This window comes from Struthio camelus, chromosome 20 (assembly GCF_040807025.1).
Source record: "Struthio camelus isolate bStrCam1 chromosome 20, bStrCam1.hap1, whole genome shotgun sequence".
Classification (NCBI taxonomy): domain Eukaryota; kingdom Metazoa; phylum Chordata; class Aves; order Struthioniformes; family Struthionidae; genus Struthio; species Struthio camelus.
Window position 1 is genome coordinate 10,653,195 of NC_090961.1, and position 16,896 is coordinate 10,670,090.

Sequence of the window (16,896 nt, forward strand, 5' to 3'; positions counted from 1 at the left end):
AGAGGCTGGCATTTCACAGAATCACAGAACGGTTCAGGTTGGAAGGGACCTCTGGAGATCATCTAGTCCAACCTCCCTGCTCAAGCAGGGTCCTCTAGAGCACATTGCACAGGATCGCATCCAGACACGTTTTGAATATCTCCAGCGAAGGAGACTCCACTACCTCTCCGGGCAACCAATTTGAAGGTATTCCTCACTGCTCTCTATGGCACAGGTAAAAGCAGTGGCAATTTACCCACGTGGAGCTCCAAGCTAACATGAGATTGTTTTTGAAGCCTAAAGCAGTTTCTTCAGAGCTAGAGATTTAACCTGTGGACAGGATAGAAGGTTTCAGAGGTAAGCAGCTTTCTGATGAGTAATTTCAATGTTTTATTAGAGTCATTTTTCCACTCATTCATCCACATAATTCCAAGGTGATCGTTTACAGCTGACTCGTTCTCTGCCCCATGGCTTCTTTACACCATTGTATATGGACAGTTTTTGTTTCAGCGTTCTCCAGCCTCCTCCAGTCACCTGCCTGTGAACCAGCACTGCCTGGTGTTGAGCGCACTGGTCTCTATGAACTGGCACAGACAAGGCACTTTCCTGTGCTCCATGTGCCCTGCTGCCATGGCCTGAGGGAGCTGACCGCTGACCAGGAGCCGGACGTAGCAGCCACTGAAGATCACCAGCAGCTGCTGGGCCATCACCTGAAACAAGCATGAGAGGAAGGTCAGAGCAGAGCGTCCACCTGGGTGCTCAGTGCCCAAGGGGATCGAATGCTGGCTCTCTGCTGCTGAATGTGGCAGTCTCTCCTACTGCCCATTGCTGAGCATAACCCAGTGGATGTTGTGTTAAATACCATTCGCTCACTCATTCAAACACTGTCCTCAATCATTACCAGCCAAAGCAGATGCACCACCAGCAATGGACAGTGCAAAGTTACCACCTGCATATGTCCTACAGCAAAGGAGGAAGAGCAAAAAAACAAAAAGCATTCAAAAATTCCCAATAAAGCAACAGAAAAAGCCAGAGAAAGTTAGGCATCTTTGGGACTCTTTGCCATTTGTACTAAGGCTTTTCCGTTCCTAAATAATGCAGAAGAGGGTCCATTTATACTTTATGTCCCATCTATACTGCTAACAGAAGCGGCCATTCTTATTAGTGGCAATCAGGCTATCCTTAACCTCAAATATCTCAGAGGTTACTACATGTCTGAAAGGAACAGGAGAGGAGCCAAGGATGGATACATAACTGCTCCACATATGCTGGTGGTCAGCAACTTGTGCATGTTGTCACCTCAGGGGAGTGACGCAAAATGAGTCGGTGTCAACCTCCAGTCCCAGAGCCATACTCTGTGCCAGCAGAGAGATCAGCCACAGGGCCAGGCTCTACAGGGACAGCACAGGCTGTGCTCACTGATGGGTATCATGGGAGCCAGGCCGCCTTAGGGATGTGTGTGCACCGTCGCTAGCTCGTGCTCCTTTTTTTCTGCCTGTAGATACCCAGAGAGCTTTATTCTGCAGAGGTGTCACCTGCATAGAATTCACTTAATAGCAGTGAGCAGAAAATTGTAAAATAAATGAAAATCTTCCCTTTTGAAGCTTCTTGCTGAGCGAGAATGAGGACACATTCATCACTCAAGGCAACAAAAGTCTTTAAGAACACAATTAACAAAGGAGACAAAAGCTTAGCACTGCAATGCCTCATCCTCAGCCCTGAAGCAAGGGGCCAGTTTCCTAGATAAGACCCGCAGACACAGCACAGTGAGAAGGGAGCTCCTCAAATTAACCAGAAGGAAATGACATGTCCATAAGAGATGTCAGCATCTAATTCCAGGCCAGGCAGTACCTGCCTCTACTTGAGATTCAGAGATGTAAATCGTCTCCTAGCCCTGGCTACCTAAAGTATGCCAAAAAGAATCAGATCTTGCCAGTGAGATTAGCAAGGTAAGGCCTAATCTGTGAATCTCTCAAGGCCATCAGCATTAAGCTACTCAGCAATGTCAGGACTTGAGAGGCTGTGTGTGCACCTTCGGGTTGCCAGGTTTTTGTACCAGTGAAAATTGAGTTGTCCCCCATGATCGGCAGCTGCTGGCAGAGTTTTGGAGATTAGATGCCTACGGAGGCAATTAGGCACCTCTGTCCATCAAGGAAGGTGATGTCTCATTACCTCTGGTGGGCCCTCTGGAATAAGGCAGAGCAATTCATTGCATGTCATAGGCTCTTTCAAGTTCACCCCATTGGATAAAAGAGGGGATTCTTCAGATGAGACCTGCTCTACTTTTCCAGGATCAGGCTGAACTGCTGTCTCCATAACAACACAGAGCTGGTCCAGGCTGTGCCGCAGGTCCGACTGGAAAAGAAAAGGAGAATTTGGGGGTCTGCAAATACAGGCACCAGGAAAGCCTGTGAAGTGCAAGATTTATTAACAAAACTAATCCTGCCAGAAGTAAACATATATACATACATATATATATACATATATATATATACACACATGGCATTGGCCAAGAGCCATTCACGGCACTGGGAGCTGAGTGTTTCTTTTCATCGCCTGTCTCTCGTCTGACATGCCGCAGCCTGCATGCGACATATCTCCTTGGGGACGGGGCTGTACGCAAGCACACGAAGCCATGCTGCCAGCGCTTTGTGCTCCTGGCAGAGCATCAGCCCACCAGCCCTTCGCTCCCTGGTCGGCAGTGGCCAGCAGCAGCCCTGTTGTGTTCAAGCAGCTTCTTAAGCCAGTGACTGCTCCCAGCAAGATGATCACAGTCTGGCACTAGGACAGGAATCTTGTCTTTAATATACATATATATGTATACAATCAGTTTTATATCAGTCAGTGTGAATTGGTTTGTTACTGTCCATCCCCTGCTCTGTGTCTGTCGGTTCATCCAGGGAAAGGAACAGTCCTGAGATTTTCATTCTCTCATCATGCAAGTATAATCAGCAAGGGCAATTCAGTGTAGTACAGTGGAGCATATATTTACACACCTAGGTAGAAGAAAACATTTTTTGGAGGCCAAGAGGACAAAAATCATAAACAGCTAGCCGAGTAAGATATTTACTTACTCCTCAAGTGATCTCATTTATTTCAAGCTGACAGCTCAAGGTGTTAGTTATTTCAAATTGACGGACATGCTTTCAAAATTTGCCCTTGATTCTTGATGATTTTCCTTTATTAAAGCTGCATGGTTAATTATCCAGACCTGCACATACCCCAGGGCCTAAATAAATTGATATGGAACTCAGCACTGGTTGCTCCTCCAGCTTCCAGTTTACCGCAGGGAGATGATCAGTAGGAAATTCAAACAAGTGTTGCTCATTATTTTTGTTAAATCTACACTTGGATCAGCGCATGAGCGCGGCTCTCACTGATTTGGGGGACTTTGTCCTGTTTCTGAGTGCAGTAGCTGTGATCAGCACTCATCCCGTTCGACCAGTGCGTTTCTGACTTCTGACTGACGTGGGAGCCAGAAGCGCGGCCAGATGCAGAGCACGGGGCCAATCCTCTAGCCCACCACTCGCTCCCTTCCCAAAACCCCACTGCCACGGCAGGGGGGAGGCCAGGGCTGCCATCACCACGCGTCCAGCCCGCAGCCCGCTCCCTGCCCGCCTCGTCCCCTCCGAAGCCAGGGTACAGAAGCGGACATGCACTCGCCGTGGGGGGACGCCTGCATCTCCGCGAGGCGGACGCCCAGGCCTCATGCAGCGCGTGGCACTCTTCCCAAGCTGTGCCCACAGGGCCAGGAGCTGGGGCTGTGCTGGCCACCACTTACCTCTCGCTTCCTCCGCAGGTCTGCGAGGTGGGCTGATAAGGACTGGAGGCACCGCTCTGGGTTGAAGTGCACAAACCACAGCTGGGGCAGGCAGGGTTAAGGTTTAACACTTGCCACGCTCCCACTTCAGCAGCCCTCGGGCTGCAGGACTCGCGGGGAGCAGAGCAAAGGCTGCTGGCGCTGTGCAGACGGTATGGATGCGCTTGAGACACGTTCAGGAGCCGAATGACACGCCGCAGTGACTAATCTGAGGCAAAACCTCAGGCACTGAGCGAAGAAGAAGAGAAGGGTGGCAGGGAAGGAGGACATTTCCCCACAGCAGGAGTGGAAGCCACACTGCATTGCCAGGCCAGCCCAGTCCTCTTCACACACCTCCTGCACCCTGGGAGGTGAAGCTGGACCATTGCTCAGCATAACAGTTACTCAGCTCAGTGGCCTTACATCTAAAGAAACGGAATGCTAAATCCCCTAAATCCCTTCCTGCTCTCTTTTCGTTGTTTCTAGGGATTGAGTCCATTTATTTTTACAAGACTTAGGGTTCTTCAAATAATAATAACAACCTTGCGGATGGAGGCACTGTTAGCTAAGAGCTTACCAGAGTACCATGTTGGGGATGGGAGTCCTACCAGCTTTGGAGACAGGGACATCCCAGAATGGAATCAAATATCTATATCCTTGCATATCTACTCAAGTGGCCATAATCAAGGCTATTCAAAAACAGCATGAAAGCTAGGCAGTTAAAAAGGATCTGACATCAGAGCAAACGGAGAAAGCGTAAATCCTTGGGTCTGCAGTTCAAGCAGTTCTGGGACAGGTAGGCAGAGGTGAAGGCTCATTTTATTAGTCCTCGTTTACCCAGGGGTATAACTAGGCTGGTCTGAACAAATATGTAATTCAAGTTCTTGAGTGTTTTCTCCTCATTCTGCATGACTCCACTTCTGCTGCCAGCTCTCATTGTATTCCCTGCTCCTTTCTTCAACCCTGTGCTTTGGTCTTCAGTTCCCTCTTTGTTTGTATTTTGTACTGCTGTGTCTATTTCGGAGTGTGTGAGGTTCACCAGTCGCTCTGGACACCCTCTCTATCACCTTCCTTTAACACTTTCCTGCTATCTTAAAACATTCTTTCCCCTAAGTCTTTGTCTAGTTTAGAAAAGATACGTCTAAAAGCAGCAAATGAGATTCCCCTCTATCTAGCTTCTTCAACACGCATTTCTTAAAGCCATCAAGGTTTGCTCAGCAGCAAGAGACTTGGGCTGCCAATCACTCGCCTTCATGAAATCAGATTCTTTAATGTGCCTGAAGGAGGGAGCCCAGGGCTATAAATCATTCCTGAAAATGGAGTGTCCTTGGACACTGTTGACTTAGTTTGTCTTTGCAAGGCAAAACACAGGCTCCTAGGGTTTTCTCCATGCTCGTTTTGCCACAGACATGTCGCTGTCACTCAACATGCAATAAGAATTATCACTCATGCAAATATGATACGCTTCCAGAAAGAATCGCTAGCCCAAAGGACTAATCCCACCTCAGTCTTTCAGATTTATTATGGCCAGTGGTCTCTGAGCATATCTCAATCCTCCAGTATAGGAAGGGAAAATATACACAGTCCTTTATGCCATCCAATAGGGAGGAAAAAAAAAAGCTAGAAATCCCACCCTCTGCAAATCCTCATTGTATTGATCATAACAGCAATAAATAGCTCCACATCATTAGCTACCTGGGGGAGAGAGATGAATGATTCCCCACAGAAAGGATACTTGTAGGGCATTGTGTGGCCCATCCAGGACATCTGTAATCCCCAGAATTAAGCTGTGTTTGATAAAGATTTCATTGACAGCTGCGAGCCTCACATCTGTATTCACATTTATCTGTTAAAAAGTGCAGGAAAAATTAACATGCGCCTTGCCAATGGTTAGGCCACCTACAGCTACGAACTGCTGTTGGATAGTCCGATATACTGTCTCTCTGAAAGGAAAGCAGTGAAAAAGAGTTGTCGGAGGTTAGGGTGTGGGATTTTCATCGGCCATCAGTATGGCCTATCCAGGGCCAGCTGATGTCTGTACAGCCAGAAATCTCACTAAAGATTATTTATATTATAGTCAAGACGTCTAACGTGGAATTGACTCCCAGTATTACGATCTCCCTTCCTTCCCCCAGCTGTCCCTAAGTATAGGAGTCTTTCCTGAACTTCTTTCTATCCACAAGTTTGCCAGGTTTTCCTTTGGAAAAATCATTAGAGGCTTGCTCCAAAACCTGTTAAAATCAGTACAAAGACCCCTCCAGATTTTGACAATCAGGCCCTTCCAGTATTATTCTTCAAATCACTACTTAAAAGCTTCTATATGCCTGTGATTCCTACAAAAAATAAGCTGGCAACAATCAGGCTGCTCACGTTGCAGGCTGGCTGTCTCTTTGCTAACATCATCTCCCTGTTTCCTTCTGCTGCACAGTCTGCCTCCGTGAATCCATTATCCTTGGTTTTATACCTTGACTGCAAACTCTGTGGGTTAGGAGCTGCTTTTTGGTCTGGATCTGTTGCAAGGCAGATGTGGTGGGGACATAGCCCACGACTCTACAGCACCACGTTGGCACAAGTAAATGATGACAATAAACAGCAATTCACACCGGCACACAGTCCCAGCTCCAAGGACCATCTCCAAACATAGGACAGGAATTCAGCCTTCCTCCTACTGGTGAACCCCACATGGCTTCCCACCAACTCTGGGGAGTGTGAACCATGCTCTGCAAGCTTGCTTTTTCTCCAGTGCCAGCAGACGCTCTGAGTCAGCCTGCCAGGCTCCAACACTTACGTTTTAGCCATTACGACACCTAACTTGGCTGTATAACATTCCCTATCCGAACTTGATCTCTGAGCCTGCTCTAAAAATATTCCTTTCTCCCCTGATAATTATATTTTTTGCATGCACCTGGAAATTATCTAGGTCCCAGCATTTTTCTGGGAAGGAAGTCTGCTCCCTGAGTGCGCCAAGTCAGCACACAAGTGATCTTCTTACCTTCCTTTGGCGTCGATTGATAATCAATATCACAACTACCGTAACTGCTACAGCAGCTACAGTCACCAGCACGCTGGCCTCCCAATAGCGTCTGAAGGAATACAGCTGTACTGTGGAGTAAATATTTGTCCAGAGAGACATGTAGAAAATCTGTAAAGACCCAGAGAGACTGATGACACTCTCAAAACTAAGGAAGCAGAAAAAAGTCAAGGGAAGAAGAAATCTACTGCTCCTTTCTCACAGGTTAACGCCTTACCATAAATTATTTAAAGCAGCCAAGATTTTCAGAGGGTAAGAAAGGACAGAAGTTCTTTGCAATAATAAATAGGGGAGAGAAAGGTCTAAAAGGACTGAGTGAGCCCTAGTTTATTGTAAAGAATTACCAATCATCAAAGACAGAGAGGGAATTATTAATGATGATTCATACTTAGGAAGGATTTCATTTTCACTTCTTCCATTTAGATAAGAAATGCACTCACTGAGGCATATTGATAATACTTCTGATAGTCACTGCATTTAGAAAGTTCCTGTGTTAAAGCACTCAAGGCAGTGCAGAGACTACTCAATTACAATAACGCTCAGATGATGGACACTGACACTGGGCTCAAAGACTATGTTAGGGACCAGTAGAGTTGGCCTTTGCATAAAGAAAGGCAAAACTGAATTCTTTTGGCCCTTACTTCAGGTGATACTCATTTTAGCAGGAGACTGCCTAGAAGCAAACACGCTATGTGTAGCACAGTGTGTCACAGCTTCATCATCTGGCAATTATATGACTCAATTGCATTAAACAGGCACCAGTATCCCCAAAACACAGAGCACCAGTTCCTGCAGCATTAGTGAAAACAGGAGAACCCATGTAGAGTGGCTGTGCAAAAAAAAAAAAAAAAAAAAAGGGAACCTTAAAGCAAATACCAATGGTTAGGTTCTCTAGAGGAACTTCTCTCACCATTAATTAAAGAAGCCAAGCAAGACTAGGCACCTTACTCTGCAACCAATGTTGACTGGTGTGTTGGTCTGAAAGAGCATCAGGAACAGAGCATCTTTAGGTTTTTAAAACCAAGGAAAAAGCCGCCTGATGCAGGTACTGCTGCTTCAGCAAATGCTGCTTATCCAGCCATAGGCAGCCTGCACAGGGGAACTACCTGGGAGGGGGTGGAGAAAGTGCCTTGCCCTCAGTCTGCAGAAACTCTGTGGACTGAGATTTCCGAAAGAGCTTCAAGCCCACTAGGCTGTGTGAAAAACAGTGTCTTTTCCCCACCCAAACCCTTCTTCCTCCCCTAGGCACCCTGGAGAACACCAGGTGTAGTTCTTCATGCATCTCAGCAAACATATGTCCATGCAAGCCTCAGAGACACTCCACCATCCTTACCACAGCAATGGCTATTTGGAACGCCCTGGAGTTGTAGAACATGTACCGTCTCACTTTGGGCTTCAGGACAGCATCCTGAATTAACTTTCTCCATGGATCCACTGCCACCTGCTCAGGAAGGAAACATCAGACCAGGGCCACCCTCCAGTTTTAGGCTCCTAGCCCAGTCAGTACAGGCTTGGGCAGTCATAGTGGGGCCAGGCCAGCACTACAAATCAGAGGGTATCCTGGAGCGTCTTTCCACAGAGCGCACCGGCCCAGGCTTCAGTCTCATCTACACAGTTGTCACATAAGAAAAAAGGGTATTTGCCTCATTTGCAGTAATATCTCCCCGGACAGTGCTGGGAGAGTTGCAAGGGAAAATCTCCTCTTTATGACAAACGTCAAGATAGGACAGATAGTTCTATGGATGTTCTTTCACATCAGATTGACTTTCAAGTAATTCACCTGAACCTATGCAGAAGGCTGAATGGGTGTCTTCATGGTGGTTTAAGCCAAGATTATTACAGCTGATCTGCAGTCAATAGGGGGAACAGATCGTAGTTAAAGTGAAGCAAGCCATTCTTAAAAAAAAAACAAAAAAGACAACCGCATGTGCACATCTGCACCTCTCCAAATACGCACATGAGCAGAGAGACCCTGACAGTTACACTGCAGCCATGTGATTCCTTGCTATGGAGCATGCGGGAAATCTGAATCCGGAGGAAACAAGATCATGCCCTCAGAGCTGTGTTTGGCCACTGTTCTGTGGTATGTTTTTCTGAGAATCAACTATGTAAGAGTCAGACTCTGGGGGCAGGATTTTGTGTCCATACAATGATTCTAAAGTCAGGAGGACTACATGGTGAAAGGGAAGCCCGCTCACACAGGCACTCCAGTCACTGATGTCACTCCAGTGATAAGCAGCTGTCTGTTACCTGGGTGCAAACGCAAATCATGCCAATACAGCTAGCATTCACTCCCAGGGAGTGCTGGTGGGAGATTACATGAGGAGCTTACCTGGACCCCAAAAGACTTCAGTTTCTCTGCACAAAGCTCCATGTCAAAAGAGGTGGCCGAGCAGTTATTGTCCACGCTGAGTACCATGAGGACCTGGCCATTGGGGGGTTCTGCAAGAGCCCAAAGGATTCATGAGCGCAGCTCTGGTGTGGATTTTCCTCCCAGCAGCTAAGGAGCAAGTGACAAAGGGAAGGCTGAGGAGCACAGACCATCCTGAGGAGTTTTAAACGGATCCAGAATCCCCCCTTAGATATTGCAAGGGCCTGCTATCTCCGAGGAGAAAAAAGCCTGTGAAAAGGGAGGAAACCCAAATCACATTCAGGGAGTGAGCGGTCAGTGATAAAACGATGCTCTGATAATGTTAACAGGAAAACGTCTTGGCTCACTGATCCCTAACTGAAAGGACAATAGTCCGAAGCTGCTCAGTGTTGCTGTGGACAGCTATAAAAAGCTAGCTGATCCCCTATCACCTACCCAATCTAGCCTCAAAGAAAAAGCTTGGGCAATCAAATCAAGGTGCCTTCCAATTACCAAATCTTCTAGCATCTCCCAGCTGAAACCTGTGGCAGCTCAGTGCCACATGGGTGGCAGGGCTGCCCTCGAGCATGAGCACTGGGTCCTCCAGAGTCCTAGTCCTCACTTCAGCTATGCTCCTGGAAAGCGTGGCTCTGATCAAGGCACATAGCTTCCCATTTCCAACTGGGAAATATAGAAATATAATTTAGAGACCCATTCACGGTCAGGAGCCCAGAAAGTGTGATGATGTGAGGAGCAGGCTTCTTGGAGCAGAGAACTGTGATCTTCAAATATCCCATCTGGCATTCATCTAGAGTTTACATGAGGAGAGCTATGTCAAAGGGAAGAGATCAGGTCTAAGGAAGTGGCCAGTTCCGATGAGATCCTGTTTCACTGAAACATTTCAGCCAGCTCTCCCTCACCTCTGCAGATTCAGGGCCAGCCAGGTGTCATCTGGGCCTGCTCCTATTGACGCTGCCTGCTCAGTGCTCCTCCAAACTGCTGTGCTGGCTGATATACAGTGCACACTTGCCTTCTCTTCTCTCCCACTTATATCCTCCAACCCCATCATCACTTCACTGCCCAGGAATGGGGAGCACTAAACAAAATGAAGCAATTACATTACAAAAGGGTGCTGCTTCATTAAGACAGAAAGAGAAGAGTAGGTGTGTCTGAAACCTCCAGGATAACAACGTCCTGTTTATTTACTACGCTTCATCTCCTCAAGACACAGAGCAGTGCAACCTTGTGAGTATGGAGCAGGAATGAAAACAAATGGCCTCAGCTCTCCTGTTCTCCATGACTTTGGTCAAGTCATTTAGCACATAGCCTTGCCATCTGGGTGCCAAGCTCAGATATCTGAGATTTGCAGAGGGGCTCAGGCCCATGACTTCTGCTGTAACCTGCTGGATGGCAAGAGCTGCTTCAACCCTCCAGAAACCAAGCGCTAAGGAGGTGCCATGAACGGAGCAAGGAAAGAGGGGTGCCCTTCTGAATGGTGCATGGAGGTTTCAGTGCAAAAAGTCATCTATGGTTCTACATACTGTCTCTCAGTGTGTCTCTCAGCTCCTCATGCAGTTCTTGAAGTAGTGCTGCATAGGGGGAGCAAATTGTTGCAGGGGAAGGGGTCACTTTGAAAGTATAGGTCAAGTTTCCCAAAGGTTTCTTGGCTTTTAAAAGCCAACACGAGAGGCTTTCCAGGGTCCTCATTTTCAACAGGCAGACGTCCACCCATTCCTAAATATCCGGCTTTTCAAAACAGTCCAAGTGCACCTACCCTCTCCCCTGAAAACTGAGATATCCATAATGTCTAGTTACTTTTGCAAATGAGGTGCTGAGTGGTTAACGAGCATCTTTGAAAAATCTTCTGTTCTTTTAGGGGCGCTAGACTCAGTACTGCTTTTCTCTTTGTCATCAAAGAGTTGTTTGCTTACCTTTCGCCCACTGAAGGGATCCTTCATTTAAATCACTCTTACAATAGAAGATGGAGGAAAGTGAACTGTTTTTCTCAATTCCACCAGCTTGGCTTTTATAGGCCATGCGGAAGGGTACCTCTCCTTAAGGGATTCTGCTTTGTGTTGTCAGAAATTCAGCACTTAATATATCTCCCTTTTCTTTCACTGCCAAGAAACACCTATTCAAAACCAAGGTAGCAGGCAGATGGCTTGCTCTTCTTCTTGGGGATAAGGTTGAGAAATCTTCATTCACAATCCCACTGATTGCTTCCTCGAGATTCTACTTTCCACGAGCACAGGACTCATTTTCTAGACCTGAAAAGAGGAAGATAAATTCCAGCATCTCGCAGAGTCAGTAAATAAAGCACAACAGCGCAGGTCACTTGGTGTATTCTACTCTTCGGACCCTCCTCCCTGCGGACATTATTGTCAGTTAAGTGTTATTCAGCCACAAGCACAGTATGCACAAGGTCTCTTTTTGCTGCAAATACTTCTTTTTTTTTCTCTCTCTAAATAGATGGAAAAGTTCATCCTTAAATATTCATATTTTGTGGGCAAGCAGTCGAGGAACAGGCATGATTTTTCCCTGTGAAGACAACAGGCATTCTGCCATTCTTTCACTGGGAGAAAAAAAAGCGAGGCCAGTGTAAATACTCCTCCCTTGAAATGATATGCCTAGATCACTGAAAACAGTAGCTAATTCCCTGTTACACAAAGGAAATGGAAACGGTACAGATCAGGAAGGAAGAAAAATGCATCCACTTAAGGCAGAAACAGGCAAAGTAGGAACTTTCAGCCAGAAGCAGAGAAATCTTTGAGGACTCTTTCTTTCTTTTCCTACTCACCTCTGCCTCCCACTTCTCAGTTGCAGACAATGCCGGAAGCAGATGTGGCACAGCCCTAGGGGAGAGGCAGGGTCCATGCATTTTCCAGGTAAGTGGTGCTGACGTAGGTCTGTAACACAGATCAGCTGGCAACGCCTGTGGGTGTTTATTCGAACCAAATGCTTTACAGCTCTGAAGTTTACTTTTTAATTATTTTTTAATCCTGCAGCTCAGCTGCATCCCCATTGGTTCTCCAAAACTATCATTTACTTTTTAACCGCAGCTCTGTCTCGCTTTTGTACCAGGAGCCTGCTGCCAGGAGCTGCTTTTGGGCTAAGATTGCCTTGTGGAGCTCATCAGCTCTGCTTCCCAGGAGGATTGCTTTATTTTTGCCTAATGCGCGTTGCTGCAATTACCCCCTTGCATAAAGGCATGGCAGTCATCGGTTGAAGGACTGTCAGACAGGAAACTGGGGCAAGTGAAACCATAAGAAAGTTTCTTATGATTGCAAAAAGAACCTGCAAGGGACTGGAAATGCACAGTTAAAGGAGGCAGGCTACCGTGAACTGTACACGGGGGGCGGGTATCGCGCCCGTGTCTGCGTGCGGAGTCGGCACAGCACCTGCTTGCAGTTCAGACCGCTTCCTTAGGAGGACGTATTTACGGTCTTATTCTAGGCTGGAAATAATCTGATACAGACTGAGTTCCTGTGCAATAACCCGCTGTGAGGGCACGCGCTCACGCGCACCCAGACGCGGCACGTCAAGCCGGCCGCCTGAGCCTTCCAGCAGCTCAGGCGAGGCACGCTTTTCCTCTAACACACGTACCGCTCTCCAGCTCGTTCTCCTTGGAGACCACGGGAACAGGCGTGTAACAAGACAAGTCTCCCAGCATCAAAAGGTAAACAAACAGTGAGTTTTCTCTCTCCTTTTCCCTTTGTCTTCAATCCCTGCAGTTTAGTGTCAGACCGGGCGGAGGGGAGCACCACACACATACATACCCCCCCCCACCCAAAAGAACAACAAAGCCAAAAGTAAAAACCAGAGGAACCAAAAGGAAAACCTCATCCAAACCTATCACCCCGTCATTGCTGCTGTCACCTGAAGGGAGCGATGAATCAAGGCTCTCTGGCTTAGGCATCTTGCAAATTTTCAGCCCCCCCCCCCCCAGCAGATAAGAGCGAAAGGTGCAGCAGGACCAGGACAGCTCAGACTCTTCACAGCCCATCCGTGGGCTGCTGGAGGGAACGGCCTTCTCCAGCCAGGAGGAACTCGTAGGCCAACGCTGCTTTGCTTTAACTTGTGTGTGCAGCATAGATCTCAGCTGGCTCCCTGGCCTTTTACTGCAGAATGACTGCCTGTTTTTGGAGATCGATCTCCCCGCAGTCTTCCTCTGCTGTCTCTTGTGCTAACATGAGAGGTATCCTCCTTATCTCCCGTACTCCCTGGGGCTCTGTGACTTTCTACACCCCTTCTCATTCTTTATGCAACACCAAAGTCTCTCTGGTGGCTATTCTCTTTGCCCCCCTCAGGTTGTGGAGCTTCTCTTTAAGACACATCCAAGCCTTAGCTAAACACCAGAATAACATTCAGCAAGTCCTTCTTCATTTCTAGAGAGGCTGGCAGAGACTTACCTAGTCCAGATTGTCTCCTGGTCCTGGGGAGTCTGATCAGCTCCCTCCTCCTCCTCCTCCCTCACTTTCCTGTATCTGCTAACATCTGATGCTGCTCTCCTGCTCTCCCACTGCAGAAGAGGGAGGTCTCTTCTTCCAGCAGCTCCAACCTGTGCGAAGCAGCTTGTGTCGGAATACGCCGCTCTCATTCCCTATGTCTCCCAGGGCCAAATGACTAATCAGGCACAGCTCACTGAAGGCAAGAAGTCAGCGCCCCCACACTACCTCTTGCTTTCATTACCCCAAGCTGCAAGCACCAACTTGCAAAATCTCCCTTATGCATGTGACTTTTCCCATAGGCTCATTTCAGAACCGTGGCTTTAACCCTCAAAATGCTTTTGAACTTTTGAGTTCCTCAAAAGTGCTTCCCCATCTGGCACAGTAATAGCGAGGCGATCCAGCTGCAGGATTTAGACTCACCTATTAGAGTGTGGGGGTCCAGAGCTGGAGCCAGACTCTGAAGGCCTCGAAGAGGTAGAACAGTGGCAGCAGAGCTGAACAGCGGCAGTCAGCAGGCTGTCCTCCTCCTCAAACAGCAGAGCAGGATGCATTACGTGCAAATCCCAAGGTTGCATCAGATCAATTGCTGTGCATATATTAGTCAAAGCCGAGCATCAGTGATGGCGCTGCAGAAATCAGAAGACATAAAGAAAGGTCTCAGGGCTGAGAATGAGTCACCTTACATTTAGGAAACGGTCACAGAAAAGCACAGACAAACAGAGGTAAGACAAAGTGGGAACCTTAGCCCTCCTCAGAAAAAGGTGGCTGTGCTGATATGAAGGGTAGGTGCGAATTTCTTCCCTAACTGCTGTATCTCAAAGAGGTAGAATCGGGCGCGCAGTCAGGTGGGCACCCCCAGAACTGTTCCTCTGTTGCAGCTCCCTGTGCTGGGGGAAGTGATTTAGATGTCTCTCATGTGAAGGGATAACACTGAGAGATAGCACAGGGGAATTTCTGTAGTCCTGTTTGCTCCGGACATTGCTGAGTCACGTTAACTAAATCACATGGCTGCATGGGGGACAGAATTGGCTTCAAAACTGCTTACCCACATGGGATCTCGTTACACTGGAAACTGGCAACTCACACAGTAATATCATCCAAGCATTGAGAAAAATCAGATAACCTTCTGGCTGTTGTCACTAGCTCAAGGCCCAGCCCACCTGCCCACCCAAAAAGGAGCATACAAAGCTTTAGGATCTTTTGCAAATGCTCCTCATCAAAAGGTTTGGCTTCATTTCCTCTTCTTTTTTGCCAACTCAAGGAACCTGACAGAGGAAGAACAAAGTGACCAAAGCACTTAGAAAGAGCACTGTCGGCTCACTGCAAAAAACAGCCCAAGGCAAAACTCCGGGGGAGGGGGTAATAATCTTGAAAGGGATTCTCCTGCCTGCCTGCAATGCCTGCAACATAGACCTCTTGCTTGGCAAAAAGCGCTCTTGGCATCAACACCTCCTCCCATCAACACAAACAGAAAAATCCTGCTATGCTGAGAAGAGTAGTTGAGTTGCGTAGTTGCAAAAAAAAAAAAAAAAGGTAGTTCCAAGTTTAAAAGGTTCCAAAGCATGAAAAAGACCGAACACCATCAAATCTTTAGCATCCTAACAGAGGCCATTTGAGAAACAGTAACAGATTGCAGAAAGCATGCGCACACTGGCAAGAGAAAACACGTTCAACAGCTTAACAGTTCAAGGTTAAGAAAATAGGATCCAGCTGGCCTCATTCGGATCCCTGTGCTGATGCCAAGCAGATCCACCTGGCAAGAGACTCCTTCCAAAACACATACCTTCAACAGCTTTCAGTTGGCGGTGCAGCACATTTCAGTTAGGCCTCTTACTGAGGTGGTGGGAATGCAATTTAGGTAGACAGGCTTTTCCTCCGAAAATTTCCAAGGCACCTCTTTCATGCCTAGCTAAGAAACTTAGGATAAAGCTCCACAGCACTTAAGCCAATCTAAATCAAAGGTAAGGTTTTCCAGCTGTTTTTCTGAGTTAGTTTTCCACCAGACCAACTCCCTGAACTTCCTCACCTCAGGATCATAAAAGTGCTGATGCTGGCCTAAAGGAGATGGTGAATCTGCAGGTAGAGTTGTGTGGAGTCAAGGTCTCACAGCCCCAACTCTTCCTGACTTCAGCTTTCAGCAGATCACATGCTTGGAAATCTTTGGCAGGTATTGATTTTCTGGGCATCTTATTTGTGGCATAACTTTGATGCTTCTGATAGGCAGGAGAGCTCCTACCAGGTATCCTCTCAATCCAAACAGTTACCCTGTAACCACAAGTCATACAAAATTCCATTTTGCAGCTAGTTTATAAAACATTCATCAGTGATTAACATATTTGGATAAAAAAACTATTTTTTTTTATTCCAGATGGGCAAAAAACTGCATATTATACCCCAGACTTTGCATCTATGCCTTTATATCAGGGTTTCTGGAGTGCTAAGACGTGTCTGTAACATTTCTATCTCACCTATTAATAGCCCCACAGTAACTTTAACAATAAGCAGCCAGAAAATAAAAATTTAACCCTACTAAAGCCAACAGGGACAACCGCAAGGAACAGAAAATACAATGTAAATCAGTAAACTAGAAAGGAATTTGGAGAGACAACCAAGCAAAGGCTCAAAAGAAATAAGGAACTCATTCACTGTAAAACAGAAAGAGGAAGCCAGCAGGAGGATCCCAGCACAGACCTCCATCCCTGAACTATAACAGCCCTCTGCAACTGGGGTTTTTCGCTCCCTACCAGAGCAGACTAGTTCATTTCCCTTCTCGCTCATCACTCACAAAGACCTGCAGGACATAACCTTTCAAAAATTTACTGGAGTGTCTTCTGTTTCGGAGAGCCCTACTGAAACCCCCCGAAACCGGACTCATTTAAAAAGGAAAACAAAACTGAAGAGCCCATGCCCTGCAAACGAAGCTCCTCTGAAGTGCCTCTTGATTGGGCACTCAAAAATTGAAATCAAAATAAATAAAAATGCAGAGCTTTCTGCTCCAGGAAGCATCTGGCTGCCTGTTATGTTCAGCTTGTGCAGCCTGGCAAGGGATTTGGGGTTTGTTTCACAAGAATTAGAACAAAAGCAGCTTGAGGTTTCTGCCTTGGGTTTCATTCAGTGGTATCTACAAAGAAGCAAGTCCAGACTTGCATGACTCCATGGCAGAGCTATTTACAAAGTCTCCCTCTCTCACTCACCTTGCTCTTTGCCTCTTTTCTGCTTCTAGGTCTTAATTTTCTGATAATTAGGCTCCCACTGCAGCCTTGTTAACAGATGGACACTTTTACCCCAC

At 47.0% G+C, this 16,896-nt stretch overlaps 1 protein-coding gene across 11 annotated transcripts; it reads right to left on the bottom strand.

Moving 5' to 3' along the window:
* Window positions 1–356: 356 nt before the first annotated feature.
* TMEM268 (transmembrane protein 268) lies at window positions 357–16,561 on the bottom strand. Of its 11 annotated transcripts, none has more exons than XM_009668161.2 (12): window positions 15,634–16,561; window positions 14,028–14,233; window positions 13,569–13,717; window positions 11,957–12,091; window positions 11,091–11,426; window positions 9,142–9,251; window positions 8,143–8,250; window positions 6,771–6,920; window positions 5,514–5,624; window positions 3,761–3,841; window positions 2,152–2,334; window positions 357–689 (listed from the first exon to the last, which is right to left on the bottom strand). In XM_009668161.2, exons 5-12 carry the CDS (start codon window positions 11,194–11,196, stop codon window positions 510–512), a joined length of 1,029 nt encoding a protein of 342 aa, XP_009666456.2. In that variant the 5' UTR covers window positions 11,197–11,426; window positions 11,957–12,091; window positions 13,569–13,717; window positions 14,028–14,233; window positions 15,634–16,561; the 3' UTR covers window positions 357–509. The 11 variants fall into 11 exon arrangements, with proteins under 11 accessions (XP_009666456.2, XP_068771075.1, XP_068771079.1 ...); XM_068914974.1 differs by lacking the exon at window positions 15,634–16,561 and adding an exon at window positions 14,348–14,696; XM_068914978.1 differs by lacking the exon at window positions 15,634–16,561 and having other exon boundaries at window positions 9,142–9,309; window positions 14,028–14,225.
* Between the last annotated feature and the right edge of the window lie 335 nt (window positions 16,562–16,896).

Bases quoted from the DNA above. Each gene is read 5' to 3' on its own strand.
- TMEM268 (XM_009668161.2), bottom strand. From the start codon at position 11,196: ATGGCCTATAAAAGCCAAGCTGGTGGAATTGAGAAAAACAGTTCACTT. The intron at 8,251-9,141 runs GTAAGCTCCTCA...CTTCCTGAGCAG, and splicing joins TGAAGTCTTTTGGGGTCCAG to GTGGCAGTGGATCCATGGAG. The intron at 3,842-5,513 runs GTATCCTTTCTG...TGCCTGCCCCAG, and splicing joins GGCCACACAATGCCCTACAA to CTGTGGTTTGTGCACTTCAA.